This window comes from Panulirus ornatus, chromosome 66 (genome assembly GCF_036320965.1).
Source record: "Panulirus ornatus isolate Po-2019 chromosome 66, ASM3632096v1, whole genome shotgun sequence".
NCBI classification, from domain to species: Eukaryota; Metazoa; Arthropoda; class Malacostraca; order Decapoda; family Palinuridae; genus Panulirus; species Panulirus ornatus.
The window spans coordinates 9,597,045-9,618,626 of record NC_092289.1 but is presented as its reverse complement, the minus strand read 5'-3'; the positions used below and the strand labels follow the sequence as shown (position 1 = coordinate 9,618,626).

The 21,582-nt window shown below is 40.8% G+C and overlaps 1 protein-coding gene across 1 annotated transcript; it reads left to right on the top strand.

Moving 5' to 3' along the window:
* Positions 1-19,911: 19,911 nt before the first annotated feature.
* LOC139746924 (uncharacterized) lies at positions 19,912-21,188 on the top strand. Its single transcript, XM_071658607.1, has 2 exons — positions 19,912-20,005; positions 20,687-21,188. The coding sequence occupies exons 1-2, from the start codon at positions 19,994-19,996 to the stop codon at positions 20,966-20,968; spliced, it is 294 nt and encodes a 97-aa protein (XP_071514708.1). The 5' UTR covers positions 19,912-19,993; the 3' UTR covers positions 20,969-21,188.
* Positions 21,189-21,582: the final 394 nt, after the last annotated feature.

Genomic DNA, 21,582 nt, shown 5'->3' with positions numbered 1-21,582 from the left:
GCAAGGCAGCAGGTTTGGATGGTATTGCAGTGGAATTTATAAAAAAAAAAAAAAAAGGGGGTGACTGTATTGTTGACTGGTTGGTAAGGTTATTTAATGTATGTATGACTCATGGTGACTTCCTAAGGATTGGCGGAATGCGTGCATAGTGCCATTGTACAAGGGCAAAGGGGATAAGAGTGAGTGCTCTAATTTCAGAGGTATAAGTTTGTTGAGTATTCCTGGTAAATTATATTGGAGGGTATTGATTGTGAGGGTGAAGGCATGTAAAGAGCATCAGATTGGGGAAGAGCAGTGTGGTTTCAGAAGTGGTAGAGGATGTGTGGATCAGGTGATTGCTTTGAAGAATGTATGTGAGAAATACTTAGAAAAGCAAATGGATTTGTATGTAGCATTTATGGATCTGGAGAAGGCATATGATAGAGTTGATAAAAATGCTCTGTGGAAGGTATTAAGAATATATGGTGTGGGATGCAAGTTGTTAGAAGCAGTGAAAAGTTTTTTATCGAGGATGTAAGGCATGTGTACGTATAGGAAGAGAGGAAAGTGATTGGTTCTCAGTGAATGTAGGTTTGCGGCAGGGGTGTGTGATGTCTCCATGGTTGTTTAATTTGTTTATGGATGGGGTTGTTAGGGAGGTGAATGCAAGAGTTTTGGAAAGAGGGGCAAGTATGAAGTCTGTTGTGGATGAGAGAGCTTGGGAAGTGAGTCAGTTGCTGTTCGCTGATGATACATCGCTGGTGGCTGATTCATGTGAGAAACTGCAGAAGCTGGTGACTGAGATTGGTAAAGTTTGTGAAAGAAGAAAGTTAAGAGTAAATGTGAATAAGAGCAAGGTTATTAGGTACAGTAGGGTTGAGGGTCAAGTCAATTGGGAGGTAAGTTTGAATGGAGAAAAACTGGAGGAAGTAAAGTGTTTTACATATCTGGGAGTGGATCTGGCAGCGGATGGAACCATGGAAGCGGAAGTGAATCATAGGGTGGGGGAGGGGGCGAAAGTTCTGGGAGCCTTGAAGAATGTGTGGAAGTCGAGAACATTATCTCGGAAAGCAAAAATGGGTATGTTTGAAGTAATAGTGGTTCCAACAATGTTGTATGGTTGCGAGGCGTGTGCTATGGATAGAGTTGTGCGCAGGAGGGTGGATGTGCTGGAAATGAGATGTTTGAGGACAATGTGTGGTGTGAGGGGGTTTAATCGAGTAAGTAATGTAAGGGTAGGAGAGATGTGTGGAAGTAAAAAGAGCGTGGTTGAGAGAGCAGAAGAGGGTGTTTTGAAATGGTTTGGGCACATGGAGAGAATGAGTGAGGAAAGATTGACCAAGAGGATATATGTGTCGGAGGTGGAGGGAACGAGGAGAAGTGGGAGACCAAATTGGAGGTGGAAAGATGGAGTGAAAAAGATTTTGTGTGATCGGGGCCTGAACATGCAGGAGGGTGAAAGGAGCGCAAGGAATAGAGTGAATTGGATCGATGTGGTATACCTGGGTTGACGTGCTGTCAGTGGATTGAATGAGGGCATGTGAAGCGTCTGGGGTAAACCATGCAAAGTTGTGTGGGGCCTGGATGTGGAAAGGGAGCTGTGGTTTCGGCCATTATTGCGTGACAGCTGGAGACTGAGTGTAAACGAATGTGGCCTTTGTTGTCTTTTCCTAGTGCTACCTCGCACACATGAGGGGGCAGGGGGATGGTATTCCATGTGTGGTGAGGTGGTGATGGGAATGAATAGGGGCAGACAGTGTGAATTGTGTGCAGGGGTATATATGTACGTGTCTGTGTGTGTATATATATGTGTACATTGAGATGTATAGGTATGTATATTTGCGTGTGTGTGCGTGTGTGTGTGTACATTGCGTATTGGGGTGGGTTGGGCCATTTCTTTCGTCTGTTTCCTTGCGCTACCTCGCAAACGCGGGAGACAGCGACAAAGCAAAATAAAAAAAAAAAGATATATATATATATATATATATATATATATATATATATATATATATATATATATATATATATATATATATATATATATATATATATGTATATATATATATATATATATATATATATATATATATATATATATATATATATATATATATATATACATATATATATATATATATATATATATATATATATATATATATATATATATATATATATATATATATATATATATATATATATATTGGAAAGGATCACAATTTTGCGAGTGATCAAGATATTTTCCCTGTGGACTCATGGGAATATATATATATATATATATATATATATATATATATATATATATATATATATATATATATATATATATATATATATATATATATATATATATATATATATATATAAATATATATATATATATATATATATATATATTTTTTTTTTTTTTTTTTTTTTTTGCTTTGTCGCTGTCTCCGGCGTTTGCGAGGTAGCGCAAGGAAACAGACGAAAGAAATGGCCCAACCCACCCCCATACACATGTATATAGGTACGTCCTCACACGCAAATATACATACCAACACAGCTTTCCATGTTTTACCCCAGACGCTTCACATGCCCTGATTCAATCCACTGACAGCACGTCAACCCCGGTATACCACATCGATCCAATTCACTCTATTCCTTGCCCTCCTTTTTCACTCCATCTTTCCACCTCCAATTTGGTCTCCCACTTCTCCTCGTTCCCTCCATCTCCGACACATATATCCTCTTGGTCACTCATTTCCTCACTCATTTTCTCCATGTGCCCAAACTATTTCAAAACACCCTCTTCTGCTCTCTCAACCACGCTCTTTTTATTTCCACACATCTCTCTTACCCTTACGTTACTTACTCGATCAAACCACCTCACACCACACATTGTCCTCAAACCTCTCATTTCCAGCACATCCATCCTCCTGCGCACAACTCTATCCATAGCCCACGCCTCGCAACCATACAACATTGTTGGAACCACTATTCCTTCAAACATACCCATTTTTGCTTTCCGAGATAATGTTTTCGACTTCCACACATTCTTCAAGGCTCCTAGAATTTTCGCCCCCTCCCCCACCCTATGATCCACTTCCGCTTCCATGGTTCCATCCGCTGCCAGATCCACTCCCAGATATCTAAAACACTTTACTTCCTCCAGTTTTTCTCCATTCAAACTTACCTCCCAATTGACTTGACCCTCAACCCTACTGTACCTAATAACCTTGCTCTTATTCACATTTACTCTTAACTTTCTTCTTTCACACACTCAGTCACCAGCTTCTACAGTTTCTCACATGAATCAGCCACAAGCGCTGTATCATCAGCGAACAACAACTGACTCACTTCCCAAACTCTCTCATCCACAACAGACATCATACTTGCCCCTCTTTCCAAAACTCTTGCATTCACCTCCGTAACAACCCCATCCATAAATAAATTAAACAACCATGGAAACATCACACATCCCTGCCGCAAACCTACATTCACTGAGAACCAATCACTTTCCTCTCTTCCTATACGTACACATGTCTTACATCCTCGATAAAAACTTTTCAGTGCTTCTAACAACTTGCCTCCCACACCATATATTCTTAATACCTTCCACAGAGCATCTTTATCAACTTTATCATATGCCTTCTCCAGATCCATAAATGCTACACACAAATCCATTTGCTTTTCTAAGTATTTCTCACATAAAAAAAAAAGAGAGGGGAGGATTTCCAGCCCCCCGCTCCCTTCCCTTTTAGTCGCCTTCTATATATATATATATATGAATATATATATATATATATATATATATATATATACTATATATATATATATATATATATATATATATATATATATATATATATATATATATATATATATATATATATATATATATATATATATATATATAATTATATATATATATATATATATATATATATATATATATATATATATATATATATATATATATATATATATATATATATATATATATATATATATATATATATATATATATATGTATATATATATGAATAATATATATATATATATATATATATATATATATATATATATATATATATATATATATATATATATATATATATATATATATATATATATATATATATATATATATATATATATATATATGTATATATATATATATATATATATATATATATATATATATATATATATATATATATATATATATATATATATATATATATATATATATATATATATATATATATATATATATATTCCTCGCGTGTCGTAGAAAGCGACTAGAGGGGACGGGAGCGGGGGGCCAGAAATCCTCCCCTCCTTGTATTTTTTTTCACCTTTCTAAAATGAGAAACAGAAGAAGGAGTCACGCGGGGAGTGCTCATCCTCCTCGAAGGCTCAGATTGGGGTGCCTAAATGTGTGTGGATGTAACCAAGATGTGAAAAAAGGAGAGATAGGTAGTATGTTTGAGGAAAGGAACCTGGATGTTTTGGCTCTGAGTGAAACGAAGCTCAAGGGTAAAGGGGAAGAGTGGTTTGGGAATGTCTTGGGAGTAAAGTCAGGGGTTAGTGAGAGGACAAGAGCAAGGGAAGGAGTAGCAGTACTCCTGAAACAGGAGTTGTGGAAGTATGTGATAGAATGTAAGAAAGTAAATTCTCGATCAATATGGGTAAAACTGAAAGTTGATGGAGAGAGACGGGTGATTATTGGTGCATATGCACCTGGGCATGAGAAGAAAGATCATGAGAGGCAAGTGTTTTGGGAGCAGCTGAATGACTGTGTTAGTGGTTTTGATGCACGAGACCGGGTTATAGTGTTGGGTGATTTGAATGCAAAGGTGAGTAATGTGGCAGTTGAGGGAATAATTGGTATACATGGGGTGTTCAGTGTTGTAAATGGAAATGGTGAAGAGCTTGTAGATTTATGTGCTGAAAAAGGACTGATGATTGGGAATACCTGGTTTAAAAAGCGAGATATACATAAGTATACTTATGTAAGTAGGAGAGATGGCCAGAGAGCGTTATTGGATTACGTGTTAATTGACAGGCGCGCGAAAGAGAGACTTTTGGATGTTAATGTGCTGAGAGGTGCAACTGGAGGGATATCTGATCATTATCTTGTGGAGGCTATGGTGAAGATTTGTATGGGTTTTCAGAAAAGAAGAGTGAATGTTGGGGTGAAGAGGGTGGTGAGAGTAAGTGAGCTTGGGAAGGAGACTTGTGTGAGGAAGTACCAGGAGAGACTGAGTACAGAATGGAAAAAGGTGAGAACAATGGAAGTAAGGGGAGTGGGGTAGGAATGGGATGTATTTAGGGAATCAGTGATGGATTGCACAAAAGATGCTTGTGGTATGAGAAGAGTGGGAGGTGGGTTGATTAGAAATGGTAGTGAGTGGTGGGATGAAGAAGTAAGAGTATTAGTGAAAGAGAAGAGAGAGGCATTTGGACGATTTTTGCTGGGAAAAAATGCAATTGAGTGGGAGACGTATAAAAGAAAGAGACAGAAGGTCAAGAGAAAGGTGCAAGAGGTGAAAAAGAGGGCAAATGAGAGTTGGGGTGAGAGAGTATCATTAAATTTTAGGGAGAATAAAAAGATGTTTTGGAAGGAGGTAAATAAAGTGCGTAAGACAAGGGAGCAAATGGGAACTTCAGTGAAGGGCGCAAATGGGGAGGTGATAACAAGTAGTAGTGATGTGAGAAGGAGATGGAGTGAGTATTTTGAAGGTTTGTTGAATGTGTTTGATGATAGAGTGGCAGATATAGGGTGTTTTGGTCGACGTGGTGTGCAAAGTGCGAGGGTTAGGGAAAATGAATTGGTAAACAGAGAAGAGGTAGTAAAAGCTTTGCGGAAGATGAAAGCCGGCAAGGCAGCAGGTTTGGATGGTATTGCAGTGGAATTTATTAAAAAAGGGGGTGACTGTATTGTTGACTGGTTGGTAAGGTTATTTAATGTATGTATGTCTCATGGTGAGGTGCCTGAGGATTGGCGGAATGCGTGCATAGTGCCATTGTACAAAGGCAAAGGGGATAAGAGTGAGTGCTCAAATTACAGAGGTATAAGTTTGTTGAGTATTCCTGGCAAATTATATGGGAGGGTATTGATTGAGAGGGTGAAGGCATGTACAGAGCATCAGATTGGGGAATAGCAGTGTGGTTTCAGAAGTGGTAGAGGATGTGTGGATCAGGTGTTTGCTTTGAAGAATGTATGTGAGAAATACTTAGAAAAGCAAATGGATTTGTATGTAGCATTTATGGATCTGGAGAAGGCATATGATAGAGTTGATAGAGATGCTCTGAGGAAGGTATTAAGAATATATGGTGTGGGAGGCAAGTTGTTAGAAGCAGTGAAAAGTTTTTATCGAGGATGTAAGGCATGTGTACGTGTAGGAAGAGAGGAAAGTGATTGGTTCTCAGTGAATGTAGGTTTGCGGCAGGGGTGTGTGATGTCTCCATGGTTGTTTGATTTGTTTATGGATGGGGTTGTTAGGGAGGTGAATGCAAGAGTTTTGGAAAGAGGGGCAAGTATGAAGTCTGTTGGGGATGAGAGAGCTTGGGAAGTGAGTCAGTTGTTGTTCGCTGATGATACAGCGCTTGTGGCTGATTCATGTGAGAAACTACAGAAGCTGGTGACTGAGTTTGGTAAAGTGTGTGAAAGAAGAAAGTTAAGAGTAAATGTGAATAGGAGCAAGGTTATTAGGTACAGTAGGGTTGAGGGTCAAGTCAATTGGGAGGTGAGTTTGAATGGAGAAAAACTGGAGGAAGTGAAGTGTTTTAGATATCTGGGAGTGGATCTGGCAGCGGATGGAACCATGGAAGCGGAAGTGGATCATAGGGTGGGGGAGGGGGCGAAAATTCTGTGAGCCTTGAAGAATGTGTGGAAGTCGAGAACATTATCTCGGAAAGCAAAAATGGGTATGTTTGAAGGAATTGTGGTTCCAACAATGTTGTATGGTTGCGAGGCGTGGACTATGGATAGAGTTGTGCGTAGGAGGATGGATGTGCTGGAAATGAGATGTTTGAGGACAATGTGTGGTGTGAGGTGGTTTGATCGAGTAAGTAACGTAAGGGTAAGAGAGATGTGTGGAAATAAAAAGAGCGTGGTTGAGAGAGCAGAAGAGGGTGTTTTGAAATGGTTTGGGCACATGGAGAGAATGAGTGAGGAAAGATTGACCAAGAGGATATATGTGTCAGAGGTGGAGGGAACGAGGAGAAGGGGGAGACCAAATTGGAGGTGGAAAGATGGAGTGAAAAAGATTTTGTGTGATCGGGGCCTGAACATGCAGGAGGGTGAAAGGAGGGCAAGGAATAGAGTGAATTGGAGCGATGTGGTATACCGGGGTTGACGTGCTGTCAGTGGATTGAATCAAGGCATGAGAAGCGTCTGGGGTAAACCATGGAAAGCTGTGTAGGTATGTATATTTGCGTGTGTGGACGTATGTATATACATGTGTATGGGGGTGGGTTGGGCCATTTCTTTCGTGTTTCCTTGCGCTACCTCGCAAACGCGGGAGACAGCGACAAAGCAAAAAAAAAAAAAAAAAAAAAAAAATATATATATATATATATATATATATATATATATATATATATATATATATATATATATATGTATATATATATTTATATATATATATATATATATATATATATATATATATATATATATATATATATATATATATATATATATATATATATATATATATATATATATATATATATATATATATATATTATACTATGACGCTGTCTCACGCACTAGCGAGGTATCGCAAGGAAACAAACAAAAGAATGGCCCAACCCACCCATATATACATGCATATACATAAACACCCATACACGCATATATACATATCTATACATTTCAACGTACACATACATATGTAAGAACACAGAAATATACTTGTATAAACATGAAACATATTCATATATTCTTTCTTCATCTATTCCCACCGCCACCCTGCCACACAAGCACCCACCTTTCCCCGCGTGCGCGCGAGGTAGCACTAGAAAAAGACAAGAAAGGCCACATTCTTTCATACTCAGTCTATTGCTGTTATGTGTAATGTACAAAAACCACAACTCCCTTTCCACATCCAGGCCCCACAAAACTTTCCATGGTTTACCCCAGACGCTTCACATGCCCTGGTTCAATCCACTGACAGCACGTCGACCCAGGTATACCATGTCGTTCTAAATCACTCCATTCCTTGCACGCCTTTCACCCTCCTGTATGTTCAGGCTCCGATGTCTCGAAATCTTTTTCGCTCCATCCTTCTACCTTCAATTTGGTCTTCCACTTCTCGTTGCTCCACCGCTGACACATATATCCTCTTTGTCAATCTTTCCTCACTCATTCTCTCCATATGACCAAACCGTTTCAATACACCATCTTCTACTCTGTCAACCACACTCTCTTTATCACCACATATCTCTCTTACCCTTTCATTACATACTCGATCAAACCACTCCTCAAACATCTCATTCCAACACATCCACCCTCTTCCGCACCGCCCTTCTATAGCAAATGCCTCACAACCATAAAACATTGTTGGGACTACTATTCCCTTAAACTACCCATTTTTGCTCTCCGAGATAACGTTCTCGCTTTCCACACATTCTTGGACGCTCCCAGAACCTTCTCCCCTCCACCACTCTGTAACTCACTTCCCCTTCTATCGTTACATCCGCTGCCAAATCCACCCCTAGATATCTAAAACACTTCACTTCCTCCAGTTTTTCTCCATTCAAACTAACCTCCCAATTGCTCTTATTCACATTTACTCTCAACTTTCTTCTTTCACACTCTTTACCAAACTCAGTCACCAACTTCTACAGTTTCTGACCCGAATCATCCACCAGCGCTGCGTCATCAGCGAACAGCAACTGACTCACTTCCCAAGCCATCTCATCCATAAAAGACCGCATACTTGCCCCGTCTCTCCAAAACGCTTGCATTCACCTCCCTAACAACTCCATCCATAAACTTGATAGAGTTGATAGAGATGATCTGTGGAAGGTATTAAGAGCATATGGTGCAGGAGGCAAGTTGCGAGGAAGAGAGGAAAGTGGTTGGTTCTCAGTGAATGTTCGTTTCCGGCAGGGTTAGCGTGATATCCCCATGGTTAATCAATTTGTTTATAGATGGGTTGTTAGGGAGGTGAATGCAAGAGTTTTGGAGAGAGGGGCAAGTATGCAAGTCTGTTGTGGATGAGAGGGCTTGGGAAGTGAGTCAGTTGTTGTTCGCTGATGATACAGCGCTGGTGGCTGATTCGGGTGAGAAACCGCAGAAGCTGGTGACTGAGTTTGGTAAAGTGTGTGACAGAAGAAAGCTGAGAGTAAATCTGAATAAGAGCAAGATTATTACGTACAGTAGAGTTGAGGGACAAGTCAACTGGGAGGTATGTTTGAATGGAGAAAAACTGGAGAAAGTGAAGTGTGCTAGATATCTGGGTGAGGATTTGGCAGCGAATGGAACCATGGAAGTGAAAGTGAATCGCAGGGTGGGGGAGGGGGCGAAAATTCTGGGCAAGTTGAAAAATGTGAAATGCGAGAACATTATCTCGGAAAGGAAAAATGGGTATGTTTGAAGGAATAGTGGTTCGAACAATGTTATATGGTTGCGAGGTGTGGGCTATAGATAAGGTTTTGCGGATGAGGGTGGATGTGTTGGAAATAAGATGTTTGAGGACACTATGTAGAGTGAGGTGGTTTGATTGAGTAAATAATAAAAGGGTAAGAGATGTATAGTAATCAAAAGAGTGTGGTTGAGAGACCAGAAGAGGGTGTATTGAAATGGTATGGTCACATGGACAGAATGAGTGAGGAAAGATTGACAAAGAGGATATATGTGTCAGAGGCGGAGGGAACGAGAGAAGTGGGAAACCAAACTGGAGGTGGAGAATGGAGTGAAAAAGATTTTGAGCGATTGGAACCTGAACAAGCAGGAGGATGAAAGGCGTGCAAGGAATAGAGTGAATTAGAACGATGTGGTATACCTGGGTTGACGTGCTGTCAGTGGATTTAACCAGGGCATGTTAAGCGTCTGGGGCAAACCATGGAAAGTCTTGTGGGGCCTGGATATGAAAAGGGAGCTGTGGTTCCGGTGCATTATTCATGACAGGTAGAGAGTGAGTGTGAACGAATGTGGCTTTTGTAGTTTTTTTCCGAGCGCTGCGTCACACGTGTGTTGGGGGAGAGTGTTGTCATTTCATGTTATATGGTTGCAAGGCGTGGGCTATGGATAGAGTGGATAGGAGGGATAGAGTGCGCAGGAGGGAGGATGTGCTGGAAATGAGATGTTTGAGGACAATATGTGGTGTGAGGTGGTTTGATCGAGTAAGAAATAATAGGGTAAGAGAGATGTGTGGTAATAAAAAGAGTGTGGTTGAGAGAGCAGAAGAGGTGTTTTGAAATGGTTTGGTCACATGAAGAGAATGAGTGAGGAAAGATTGACAAAGAGGATATATGTGTCAGAGGTCGAGGGAACGAGGAGAAGTGGGAGACCAAATTGGAGGTGGAAAGATGGAGTGAAAAAGATTTTGAGTGATTGGGGACTGAACATGCAGGAGGGTGAAAGGCGTGCAAGGAATAGAGTGAATTGGAACGATGTGGTATACCGGGGTGGACATGCTGTCAATGGATTGAACCAGGGCATGTGAAGCGTCTGGGGTAAACCATGGAAAGTTCTGTGGGACCTGGATGCGTAAAGGGAGCTGTGGGTTCGGTGCATTATTACATGACAGCTAGAGACTGAGTGTGAACGAATAGGGCCTTTGTTGTCTTTTCCTAGTGCTACCTCGCGCACATGAGGGTGGAGGGGGTTGTTATTTCATGTGTGGCGAGGTGGCAATAGAAATGAATAAAGGCAGACAGTATGAATTATGTACATGTGTGTATATGTATATGTCTGTGTGAGTATATATATGTATAGGCTGAGATGAATAGGTATGTATATCTGCGTGCGGGGACGTGTATGTATATACATGTGTATGGGGGTGGGTTGGGCCATTTCTTTCGTCTGTTTCCTTGCGCAACCTCGCAAACGCGGGAGACAGCGACAAAGCAAAATAAAAGAAATATATATATATATAAATATATATATATATATATATATATATATATATATATATATATATATATATATATATATTTGTTTATAATACTTTGTCGCCGACTCCCTGGAGTGTTTGCGAGGTAGCGCAAGGAAACAGACGAAAGAATGGCCCGATCCACCCCCATACACATGTAGATACATACTCGTCCACACACGCACGTATGCATACCTATACATCTCAACGTATACATATATATATATATATATATATATATATATATATATATAATATATATATATATATATATATATATATATATATATATATATATATATATATATATATATATATATATATATACACACACACACGGATATATACATATATACACATGTACATAATTCATCCTGTCTGCCCTTATTCATTCTCGTCGCCACCCCGCCACACATGAAATAACAACCCCCTACCTCCGCATATGCGTGAGGTAGCGCTAGGAAAAGACAACAAAGGCCACATTCGTTCACACTCAGTCTCTAGCTGTCATGTATAATGCACCGAAAACACAACTCCCTTTCCACATCCAGGCCCCAAAAACTTTCCATGGTTTACCCCAAACGCTTCACATGCCCCGGTTCAATCCATTGACAGCATGTCGACCCCGGTATACCATATCGTTCCAATTCACTCTATTCATTGCACGCCTTTCACCCTCCTGCATGTTCAGGCCCCGATCACTCAAAATCTTTTTCACTCCATCTTTCCACCTCCAATTTGGTCTCCCACTTCTCTACGTTCCCTCCACCTCTGACACATATATCCTCTTGGTCAATATTTCCTCACTCATTCTCTCCATGTGACCAAACCATTTCAAAACACCCTCTTCTGCACTCTCAACCACACCCTTTTTTATTACCACACATCTCTTTTACCCTTGCATTACTTACTCGATCGAACCACCTTACAACACATATTGTCCTCAGACATCTCTTTTTCAGTACCTCCACCCTCCTCCATACAACCCTATCTATAGCCCACGCCTCGCAACCATATAGCATTGTTGGAACCACTATTCCTTCAAACATACCCATTTTTTCTTTCCGAGATAATGTTCCCGCCATCCACACATTTTTCATCGCTCCCAGAACTTTCACCCCCCTCCCCCACCCTGTGAGTCACTCCCGCTTCCATGGTTCCATCCACTGCCAAATCCAATCCCAAATATCTAAAAGATTTTACTTACTCCAGTTTCCTCCATTCAAACTTACCTCCCAATTGACTCGTCCCTCATCCCTACTATACCTAACAACCTTGCTCTTATTCACATTTACTCTCAGTTTTCTGCATTGGCACACTTTACCAAACTCCGTCACAAGTTCCTGAAGTTTCTCACCCGAATCAGCCATCAGCACCATATCATCAGCGAACAATAACTGACTCACTTTCGAAGCCCTCTCATCCACAACAGACTGCATACTTGCCCCTCTTTCCAAAACTCTTGCATTCACCTCCCTAACTTCCGATCCATAAACAAATTAAACAACCATGGAGACATCACAAATCCCTGCCGCAAACTGACATTCACTGAAAACCACGCACTTTCCTCTCTTCCTACTCGTACACATGCCTTATATCTTCGATAAAAACTTTTCACCGCTTCTAGCATCTTGCCTCCCACACCATATGCTCTTAATACCTTCCAGTGAACATCCCTATCAACTCTATCATATGCCTTCTCCAAATCAATGAGCCCTACATACAAATACAATTGGTTTTCTAAGTATTTCTCACAAAAGTTCTTCAAAGGAAACTCCTGAGCCACACATCCTCTACCATTTCTGAAACAACACTGCTTTTCCACAATCTGATGCTCTGTACATGCCTTCACCCTCTCAATCAATACCCTCCCATTTAATTTCCCAGGAATTCTGAATAAACTTTTACCTCTGTAATTTGAACACTAACCTATATCCCCTTTGCCTTTGTACAATGGCACTATGCATGCATTCCGCCAATCCTCAGGGATTTCACCATGACATACATTAAATATCCTTACCAACCAGTCAACACCACACTTACCCCATTCTTTTAATACATTCCACTGCAATACCATCCAAACCCGCCGCCTTGCCGGCTTTCATCTTCCGGAAAGTTTTCATTGTTTACCAAATCAATCTTTCTGACCCTCTGAATTCGCACACCACTTCGCCCAAAATACCCTATATCTGCCATTCTATTATCTAACACATTTAAGAAACCTTCAAAATACTCACTCCATCTCCTTTTTCACACCACCCCTACTTTATGTTACCTCCCCTTTAACCCACTTCACCGATGTTCCCATTTGTTCTCTTATCTTACGCATTTTGTTTACCTCCTTCCAAAACATCTTTTTATTCTCCCTAAAATTCAATGATACCATTTCACCCCAACTCTCATTTGCTCTTTTTTTCACCGGCTGAACCTTTCTCTTGACCTCCTGCCTCTTTCTTTTATACACCTCCCTGTCATTTGCACTATTTCCCTGCAAAAATCATCCAAATGCATCTCTCTTCTCTTTCACTTATAATATTACTTCTTCATCCCACCAATCACTACCCTTTCTTTTCTGCTCACTTCCCACACTTCTTATGCCACAAGCATCTTTTGCGCAAGCCATCACTGCCTCCCTAAATACATCTAATTCCTCCCCCACTCCCCTTACGTCCTTTGCTCACACAATTTTCCATTTTGCACTCAGTCTCACCAGGTACTTACTCACACAGGTCTTCTTCCTAAGCTCACTACTCTCTTCACCCCAACACCTCTTCTTTTCTGAAAACCTCTACAAGTCTTTACCTTTGCCTCCACAAGATAATGATCAGACATCCCTCCAGTTGCACCTCTCACCATATTAACATCCAAATGTCTCTCTTTCACACGCCTATCAATTAACACGTAATCCAATAACGCTCTCTGGCCATCTCTCTTACATACATACATATACTTATGTATATCTCACTTTTTAAACCAGGTATTCCCAATCACCAGTTCTTTTTAAGCACACATATCTACAAGCTCGTCACCATTTCCATTTACAACACTGAACACTATATGTACACCAATTATTCACTCAACTGCCACATTACTCACCTTTGCATTCGAATCATCCATCACTATAACCCTGCCTCGTGCATCAAAAGTACTAACACACTCACTCAGCTGCTCCCAAAACACTTGCCTCTCATGATCTTTTTCTCATGCCTAGCTGCATAGGCACCAATCATCACCCATCTCTCTCCATCCACTTTCAGTTTTACCCATATCAATCCAGAGTTTACTTTCTTGTAATCTATCAAATACTCCCACAACTCCTGTTTCAAGAATAGCGCTACTCCTTCCTTTGCTCTTGTCCTCTCACCAATCCCTGACTTTACCCCCAAAGCATTCCCAAACCACTCTTCAACTTTACCCTTGAGCTTCGTTTCACTCAGAGCCAAAACATCGATGTTCCTTTCCTCAAACATATCACCTATCTCTCCTTTTTCTCAACTTCGTTACATCCACACACATTTAGACACCCCAGTGTGGGCCTTCGAGGAGGATGAGCACTCCCCGGGTGACTCCTTCTTTTTCCCCTTTTAGAAAGTTGAAATACAAGGAGGGAAGGGTTTGTAGCTCCCCGCACCCGTCCCCTTTAGTCGCCTACTACGACACGTGGGGAATGCGTGGGAAGTATTTTTTCTCCCCTATCCCCAGGGATATATATATATAATATATATATATATATATATATATATATATATATATATATACACATACGAATATAGTGTATATGAACGCGCATCTTCATAGAATATACATACCTCCAACAGCCAGGATTGAACCCGGGACCCCTATGCCACAGGCGGGAATGTTTCCGCTAGGCTATGGGCCTAGCTAATATTAAATAACTATTCCAATACTTTGTATTCGAATACCCTTCATCTCACATTGGTGAGCAACTTGGTCTACACCGCTTATTTCCCAACAGGAGCACATAGCCAGCAGATAGCGTTTTACCGATCCTAACTGTACAATGCGGAGGTATATGAATACGAATATACTGCATTTGAATGCGCACCTTCAGAGAACATACAAACCTCTAACAACCAGGATCGACACTGATACCCCTGTGCCACAGGCGGGAAAGCTACCGCTAGGCTATGGGCTTCGCTAATAGGAAATAAATATTCGAATACTTCGTACTCGAATACCCTTCTTCTCACATTGGTGAGCAACGGGGTCTACACTGGTTATTTCCCAACAGGCGCACATAGCCAGCAGATAGCATTTTACCGAACCTAGGTGGACAACGCGGAGGTATATGAATACGAATATAGTGCATATGAACGAGCGACTTCATAGAACATACAAACCTTCAACAGCCAGGGTCGAATCCGGGACCCCTGTGCCACAGGCGGGAATGCTACCGCTACGCTATGGGCCTGGCTAATAGGAAATAACTATTCGAATACCTTGAACTCGAATACCCTTCTCTCACATTGGTGAGCAACGAGATCTCCACCGGTTATTTCCCAACAGGCACACATAGCCAGCAGATAGCATTTTATCGAACCTAACTGTACAACGCGGAGGTATATGAATACAAATATATTGCATATGAACGCGCACCTTCACAGAACATACTGTACAAAACTCCAACAGCCAGGATCAAACACGGGACCCCTGTGCCATATATATATATATATATATATATATATATATATTATATATATATATATATATATATATATATATATATATATATATATATATATATATATATATATATATGTATATATTTATTTATTCATTTTGCTTTGTCACTGTCTCCCGCGTTAGCGAGGTAGCGCAAGGAAACAGACGAAAGAATGGCCCAACCCACCCACATACACATACATACATACACGTCCACTAGCGCAAATATACATACCTATACATCTCAATGTACACATATATATACACACACAGACATATACTTATATACACATGTACACAATTCATACTGTCTGCCTTTATTCATTCCCATCGCCACCTCGCCACACATGGAATAACATCCCCCTCCCCCCTCATGTGTGCGAGGTAGCGCTAGGAAAAGACAACAAAGGCCCCATTCGTTCACACTCAGTCTCTAGCTGTCATGTAATAATGCACCGAAACCACAGCTCCCTTTCTACATCTAGGCCCCACAGAACTTTCCATGGTTTACCACAGACACTTCACATGCCCTGATTCAATCCATTGACAGCACGTCGACCCCGGTATACCACATCGATCCAATTCACTCTATTCCTTGCCGCCTTACACCCTCCTGCATGTTCAGGCCCCGATCGCACAAAATCTTTTTCACTCCATCTTTCCACCTCCAATTTGGTCTCCCACTTCTCCTCGTTCCCTCCACCTCCGACACATATATCCTCTTGGTCAATCTTTCCTCACTCATTCTCTCCATGTGCCCGAACCATTTCAAAGCACCCTCTTCTGCTCTCTCAAACACGCTCTTTTTATTTTCACACATCTCTCTTACCCTTACATTACTTACTCGATCAAACCACCTCATACCACACAATTTGGTCTCCCACTTCTCCTCGTTCCCTCGTTCCCTCCACCTCCGACACATATATCCTCTTGGTCAATCTTTCCTCACTCATTCTCTCCATGTACCCAAACCATTTCAAAACACCCTCTTCTGCTCTCTCAACCACGCTCTTCTTATTTCCACACATCTCTCTTACCCTTACATTACTTACTCGATCAAACCACCTCACACCACATATTGTCCTCAAACATCTCATTTCCAGCACATGCACCCTCCTGCGCACAACACTATCCATAGCCCACGCCTCGCAACCATACAACATTGCTGGAACCACTATTCATTCAAACATACCCATTTTTGCTTTCCGAGATAATATTCTCGAGTTTCACACATTCTTCAAGGCTCCCAAGACTTTCGCCCCCTCCCCCACCCTATGATTCACTTCCGCTTCCATGGTTCCATCCGCTGCCAGATCCACTCCCAGATATCTAAAACACTTTACTTCCTCCAGTTTTTCTCCATTCAAACTTACCTCCCAATTGACTTGACCCTCAACCCTACTGTACCTAATAACCTTGCTCTTATTGACATTTACTCTTAACTTTCTTCTTTCACACACTTTACCAAACTCAGTCACCAGCTTCTGCAGTTTCTCACATGAATCAGCCACCAGCGCTGTATCATCAGCGAACAACAACTGACTCACTTCCCAAGCTCTCTCATCCACAACAGACTGCATATTTGCCCGTCTTTCCAAAACTCTTGCATTCACCTCCCTAACAACCCCATTCATTAACAAATTAAACAACCATGGAGCCATCACACACCCTGCCGCAAACCTACATTCACTGAGAACCAATCACTTTCCTCTCTTCCTACACGTACACATGCCTTACATCCTCGATAAAAACTTTTCACTGCTTCTAACAACTTGCCTCCCAAACCATATATTCTTAGTACCTTCCACAGAGCATCTCTATCAACTCTAACATATGCCTTCTCCAGACCCATAAATGCTACATACAAATCCATTTGCTTTTCTAAGTATTTCTCACATACATTCCTCAAAGCAAACACCAGAGCCACACATCCACTACCACTTCTGAAACCACACTGCTCTTCCCCAATCTGATGCTCTGTACATGCCTTCACCCTCTCAATCAATACCCTCCCATATAATTTACCAGGAATACTCAACAAACTTATACGTCTGTAATTTGAGCACTCACTCTTATCTCCTTTACCTTTGTACAAGGGCACTATGCAAGCATTCCGCCAATCCTCAGGAACCTCACCATGAGTCATACATACATTAAAAAACCTTACCAACCAGTCAACAATACAGTCACCCCCTTTTTTAATAAATTCCACTGCAATACCATGCAAACCTGCTGCCTTGCCGGCTTTCATCTTCCGCAAAGCTTTTACTACCTCTTCTCTGTTTACCAAATCATTTTCCCTAACCCTCTCACTTTGCACACCACCTCGACTAAAGCACCCTATATCTGCCACTCTATCATCAAACACATTCAACAAACCCTCAAAATACTCACTTCATCTCATTCTCACATCACCACTACTTGTTATCACCTCCACATTATCCCACTTCACTGAAGTTCCCATTTGCTCCCTTGTCTTACGCACTTTATTTACCTCCTTCCAGAACATCTTTTTATTCTGCCTAAAATTTAATGATACTCTCTCACCCCAACTCTCATTTGCCCTCTTTTTCACCTCTTGCACCTTTCTCTTGACCTCTTGCCTCTTTCTTTTATACATCTCCCACTCATTTGCATTTTTTCCCGGCAAAAATCGTCCAAAAGCCTCTCTCTTCTCTTTCACTAATAATCTTACTTCTTCATTCCACCACTGACATACTTGATTTCCTTTCCTCACTTGCGAACTAGCGCCAGCAATAGACCAAGATTGCACTTACTGGTTCACATCTATTCTGTGCCTCACATTTATAATTCATCGAAACCAGAGCCTCTCTGTCTGCATATAAGTCACCACCCTTTTCCGTGTTCTCATGACTGTTTTATATCTCCAAATTGCGGCATTTGGTCTCTCTATGCCTGGATCATTCTCCTGCCTGTTCAGGCCTTTAACAATCATTGTAACTCTCATTCTTTTCTCCATCTAGTCCTAGGTTTCTCCCTTCTTGTTCCTTTTTCTTTCCATGTTTATACTATCTGAGACACCCTTTCCTCACTGATCTTCTCCATATGTCTTAACTGTTTTAGCACATTCTCTTTAGACCACTCATATGTACTCTTCTTAATACTATATCATTCTCTCATCACATCAGTCCTTATTCGATCAGATTTTCTGACACTATATTTCATTCATGAAGCATTCCATATCCAACTAATCCACACGGTTTCTTACTTTATAATCTACGACCCACGCTTCATATCCATATAACCTGGTCGAGACTTGTGTGCCTATCTTCGTCCTCGTACATAATGACGTTTCTCCAACAAGCTTCTCAATGCAGCTAGTGCCTTAGCGCCCTCGTCCACTTCAACTTTTATGGTTTCATCCGTTACTCAAATTCACATTGCAACCAGCCCGTCTCACTCCCCGATCAAATTCAATAATCTTTCTTTCCTTTTTAATAACTCATAATTTCTTCGTTTCAACAAAATTCCAAATTCAGACAACAGTCTCTGTAGTTTTGCACTCAAGTCGTCACCAGATGAATACCATCATGAAATAAACAACTGACTAGACTCCAAGAAAATTACCCAGCTCGGCTGCAGACCTGCACCCTCCTCTATCCTAGATTTCATGTCTGTAATCACGCTTTCCATAAGCAGATTAAACAGCATTGGTGATATCACCTATACCTACAACCCCTCAACTCTCTCTCCTACTACTCATACATACGCCTTACTATATTGCTCTCACGGCTTCTTGTAGCCTTCCTCAAACGCCATATATTCCTAACACTTTCCATGTATTCCTAACACTTCTTTCTTCATAACACTTTTTAACATAATCTATGTTTACATAGAAATTATATCGATTCCATTCTTCTCTTATATGAATGGTATGAGTAAAGTGTGCTTGCATCTCACTTTGAATACTAAATATTTGTAAACACATTTATATTCAGGATTATATATTTCCCTCAAACTATATAGACTGTACTCTGATCATGTCGGAGAAAAAACTCTAGCATATGTAGTAAAAAGAATTCAGATTGTCCAGGTAATACAAGAGATAACTCTGCTATATACAATATAAACGATTCCGGCTAACCAAGCAACATAAAAACATGTTGGCTGTCCTTCATGATTCATCGTCAAGTGGTGGGTGTGTCGCCCTTTTGGCAGGTATAAAAGGCAGTGCCGCGGCCACCTCACCACAGTCGACACTCGGACCTTCCAGCACCATGAAGACTTGGGTGAGTTGAGCTCTTTACTTCCCATTGAATGAGATAACACAACATTCTGCGGGTAGGTAAAGATAACTTTAGATGTCGAGATATCATGATATAATATGCCAACAGTGGCTGGTCAGAAGTTGTCGTATACGACCGAGAATTTACAATACGATTCCATAATATTCAGTTCATGTACAGGACAGGTAAGAAAAAAAACTCAAGTATTCCTCCTACTTACCAAAATACGAACATAACAATTGTGTCACTTGAAATATATACCTTAGCTTAAATTACTGCCTAGAATAATGTTTCTATTTGTGTTTCCGGAGAGATCAGGGACCATTAGGTGACACCAATGGCCCAGATGTGTTGATATACTGAGTGTCAATTTTTGTTGGTTGAGTCCAGGATATTGGCGGGTAGGTGGTCAGCGTCTTAATTGTAGAGGTTATGTCTAGGGAAATTGTCAGCAAAAACTTAATACTTTCAGAATCACATTTCATCACAGTATCGAAGACGTGTTGTCTACTTAGCAGAGACACTTTAATCCCTTGATAACCTTCTTCCTCCTTGAGACTGACGAGTTAACTTACTTGATAACGATGACCTGTACCCTTGACTCACATAATTTAAGTGTCTGAGAGACCATCTTTGACCTGACTCCTTAATGACTATAATCTAACCATTACACACACCCGGCAGGTGGCTGCTGCTGCTGCTGCTTTGGCGGCCTTCTGCCTGGTGGTCGCCACGGCTGAACCTCTCGCTGAAGCTAACCCTGAAGCCGACCCTGCTCCAGGCTACGGTGGTTATGGTGGCTACAGTGGCTATGGTGGTTATGGTGGCTACGGTGGTTATGGTGGTTACGGCCGCCGCAAGAGGAGTGCAGAAGCAGACCCCAGTCCTGGCTATGGTGGCTACAGTTATGGTGGCTATGGTGGTGGTTATGGTGGCTATGGTGGTTATGGAAGGCATTATGGCTAACGCGAAAGGGACAGCGCAGTGGTTGACCCTGGTCTGGTTGATGCCTTCATGGTCATATATCATTGGTCCTCGTACCTGTGTTAGTGTGGGTAGATCAATGGTAACCATACCTCTTACTACGGCTGGACATTAGCTATCAGAGACCCTCCCTCTTCCCTGGATATGGTCTCTGGTCACAAGACATTATTCAAAAAGATAAATAAAATATGAAGCAACTATATTTTACCCGTATCTTTACCCCTTGTCTCAACCATATGAATACAGCTCTGCAGATGATTGTGACGGTATTTCACGATGTTATTTAGGCCTTGGTCCACATGTATCATGTCATATATATGTGAAATTTTCACTTGTATTATATCAAGGAACCCGAGAAAGCCAATGCTGGAAACCAATTCGTAAGCCAGTAATTAATTTGATAAATATATCCAAGTTGAAAATTTTTACTGTCTTGATGTTAAATTTATGGAAATGCTCTCCTGTTTTACTACCCGTACACATGCCTTACATCCTTGGTAAAATCTTTTCACTAGCTTCTAGCAACTTACCTCCAGCACCAAATACTCCAATAACCTTTAACAAGGCATTTCTGTCACAAATCCATTTGTTTGTCA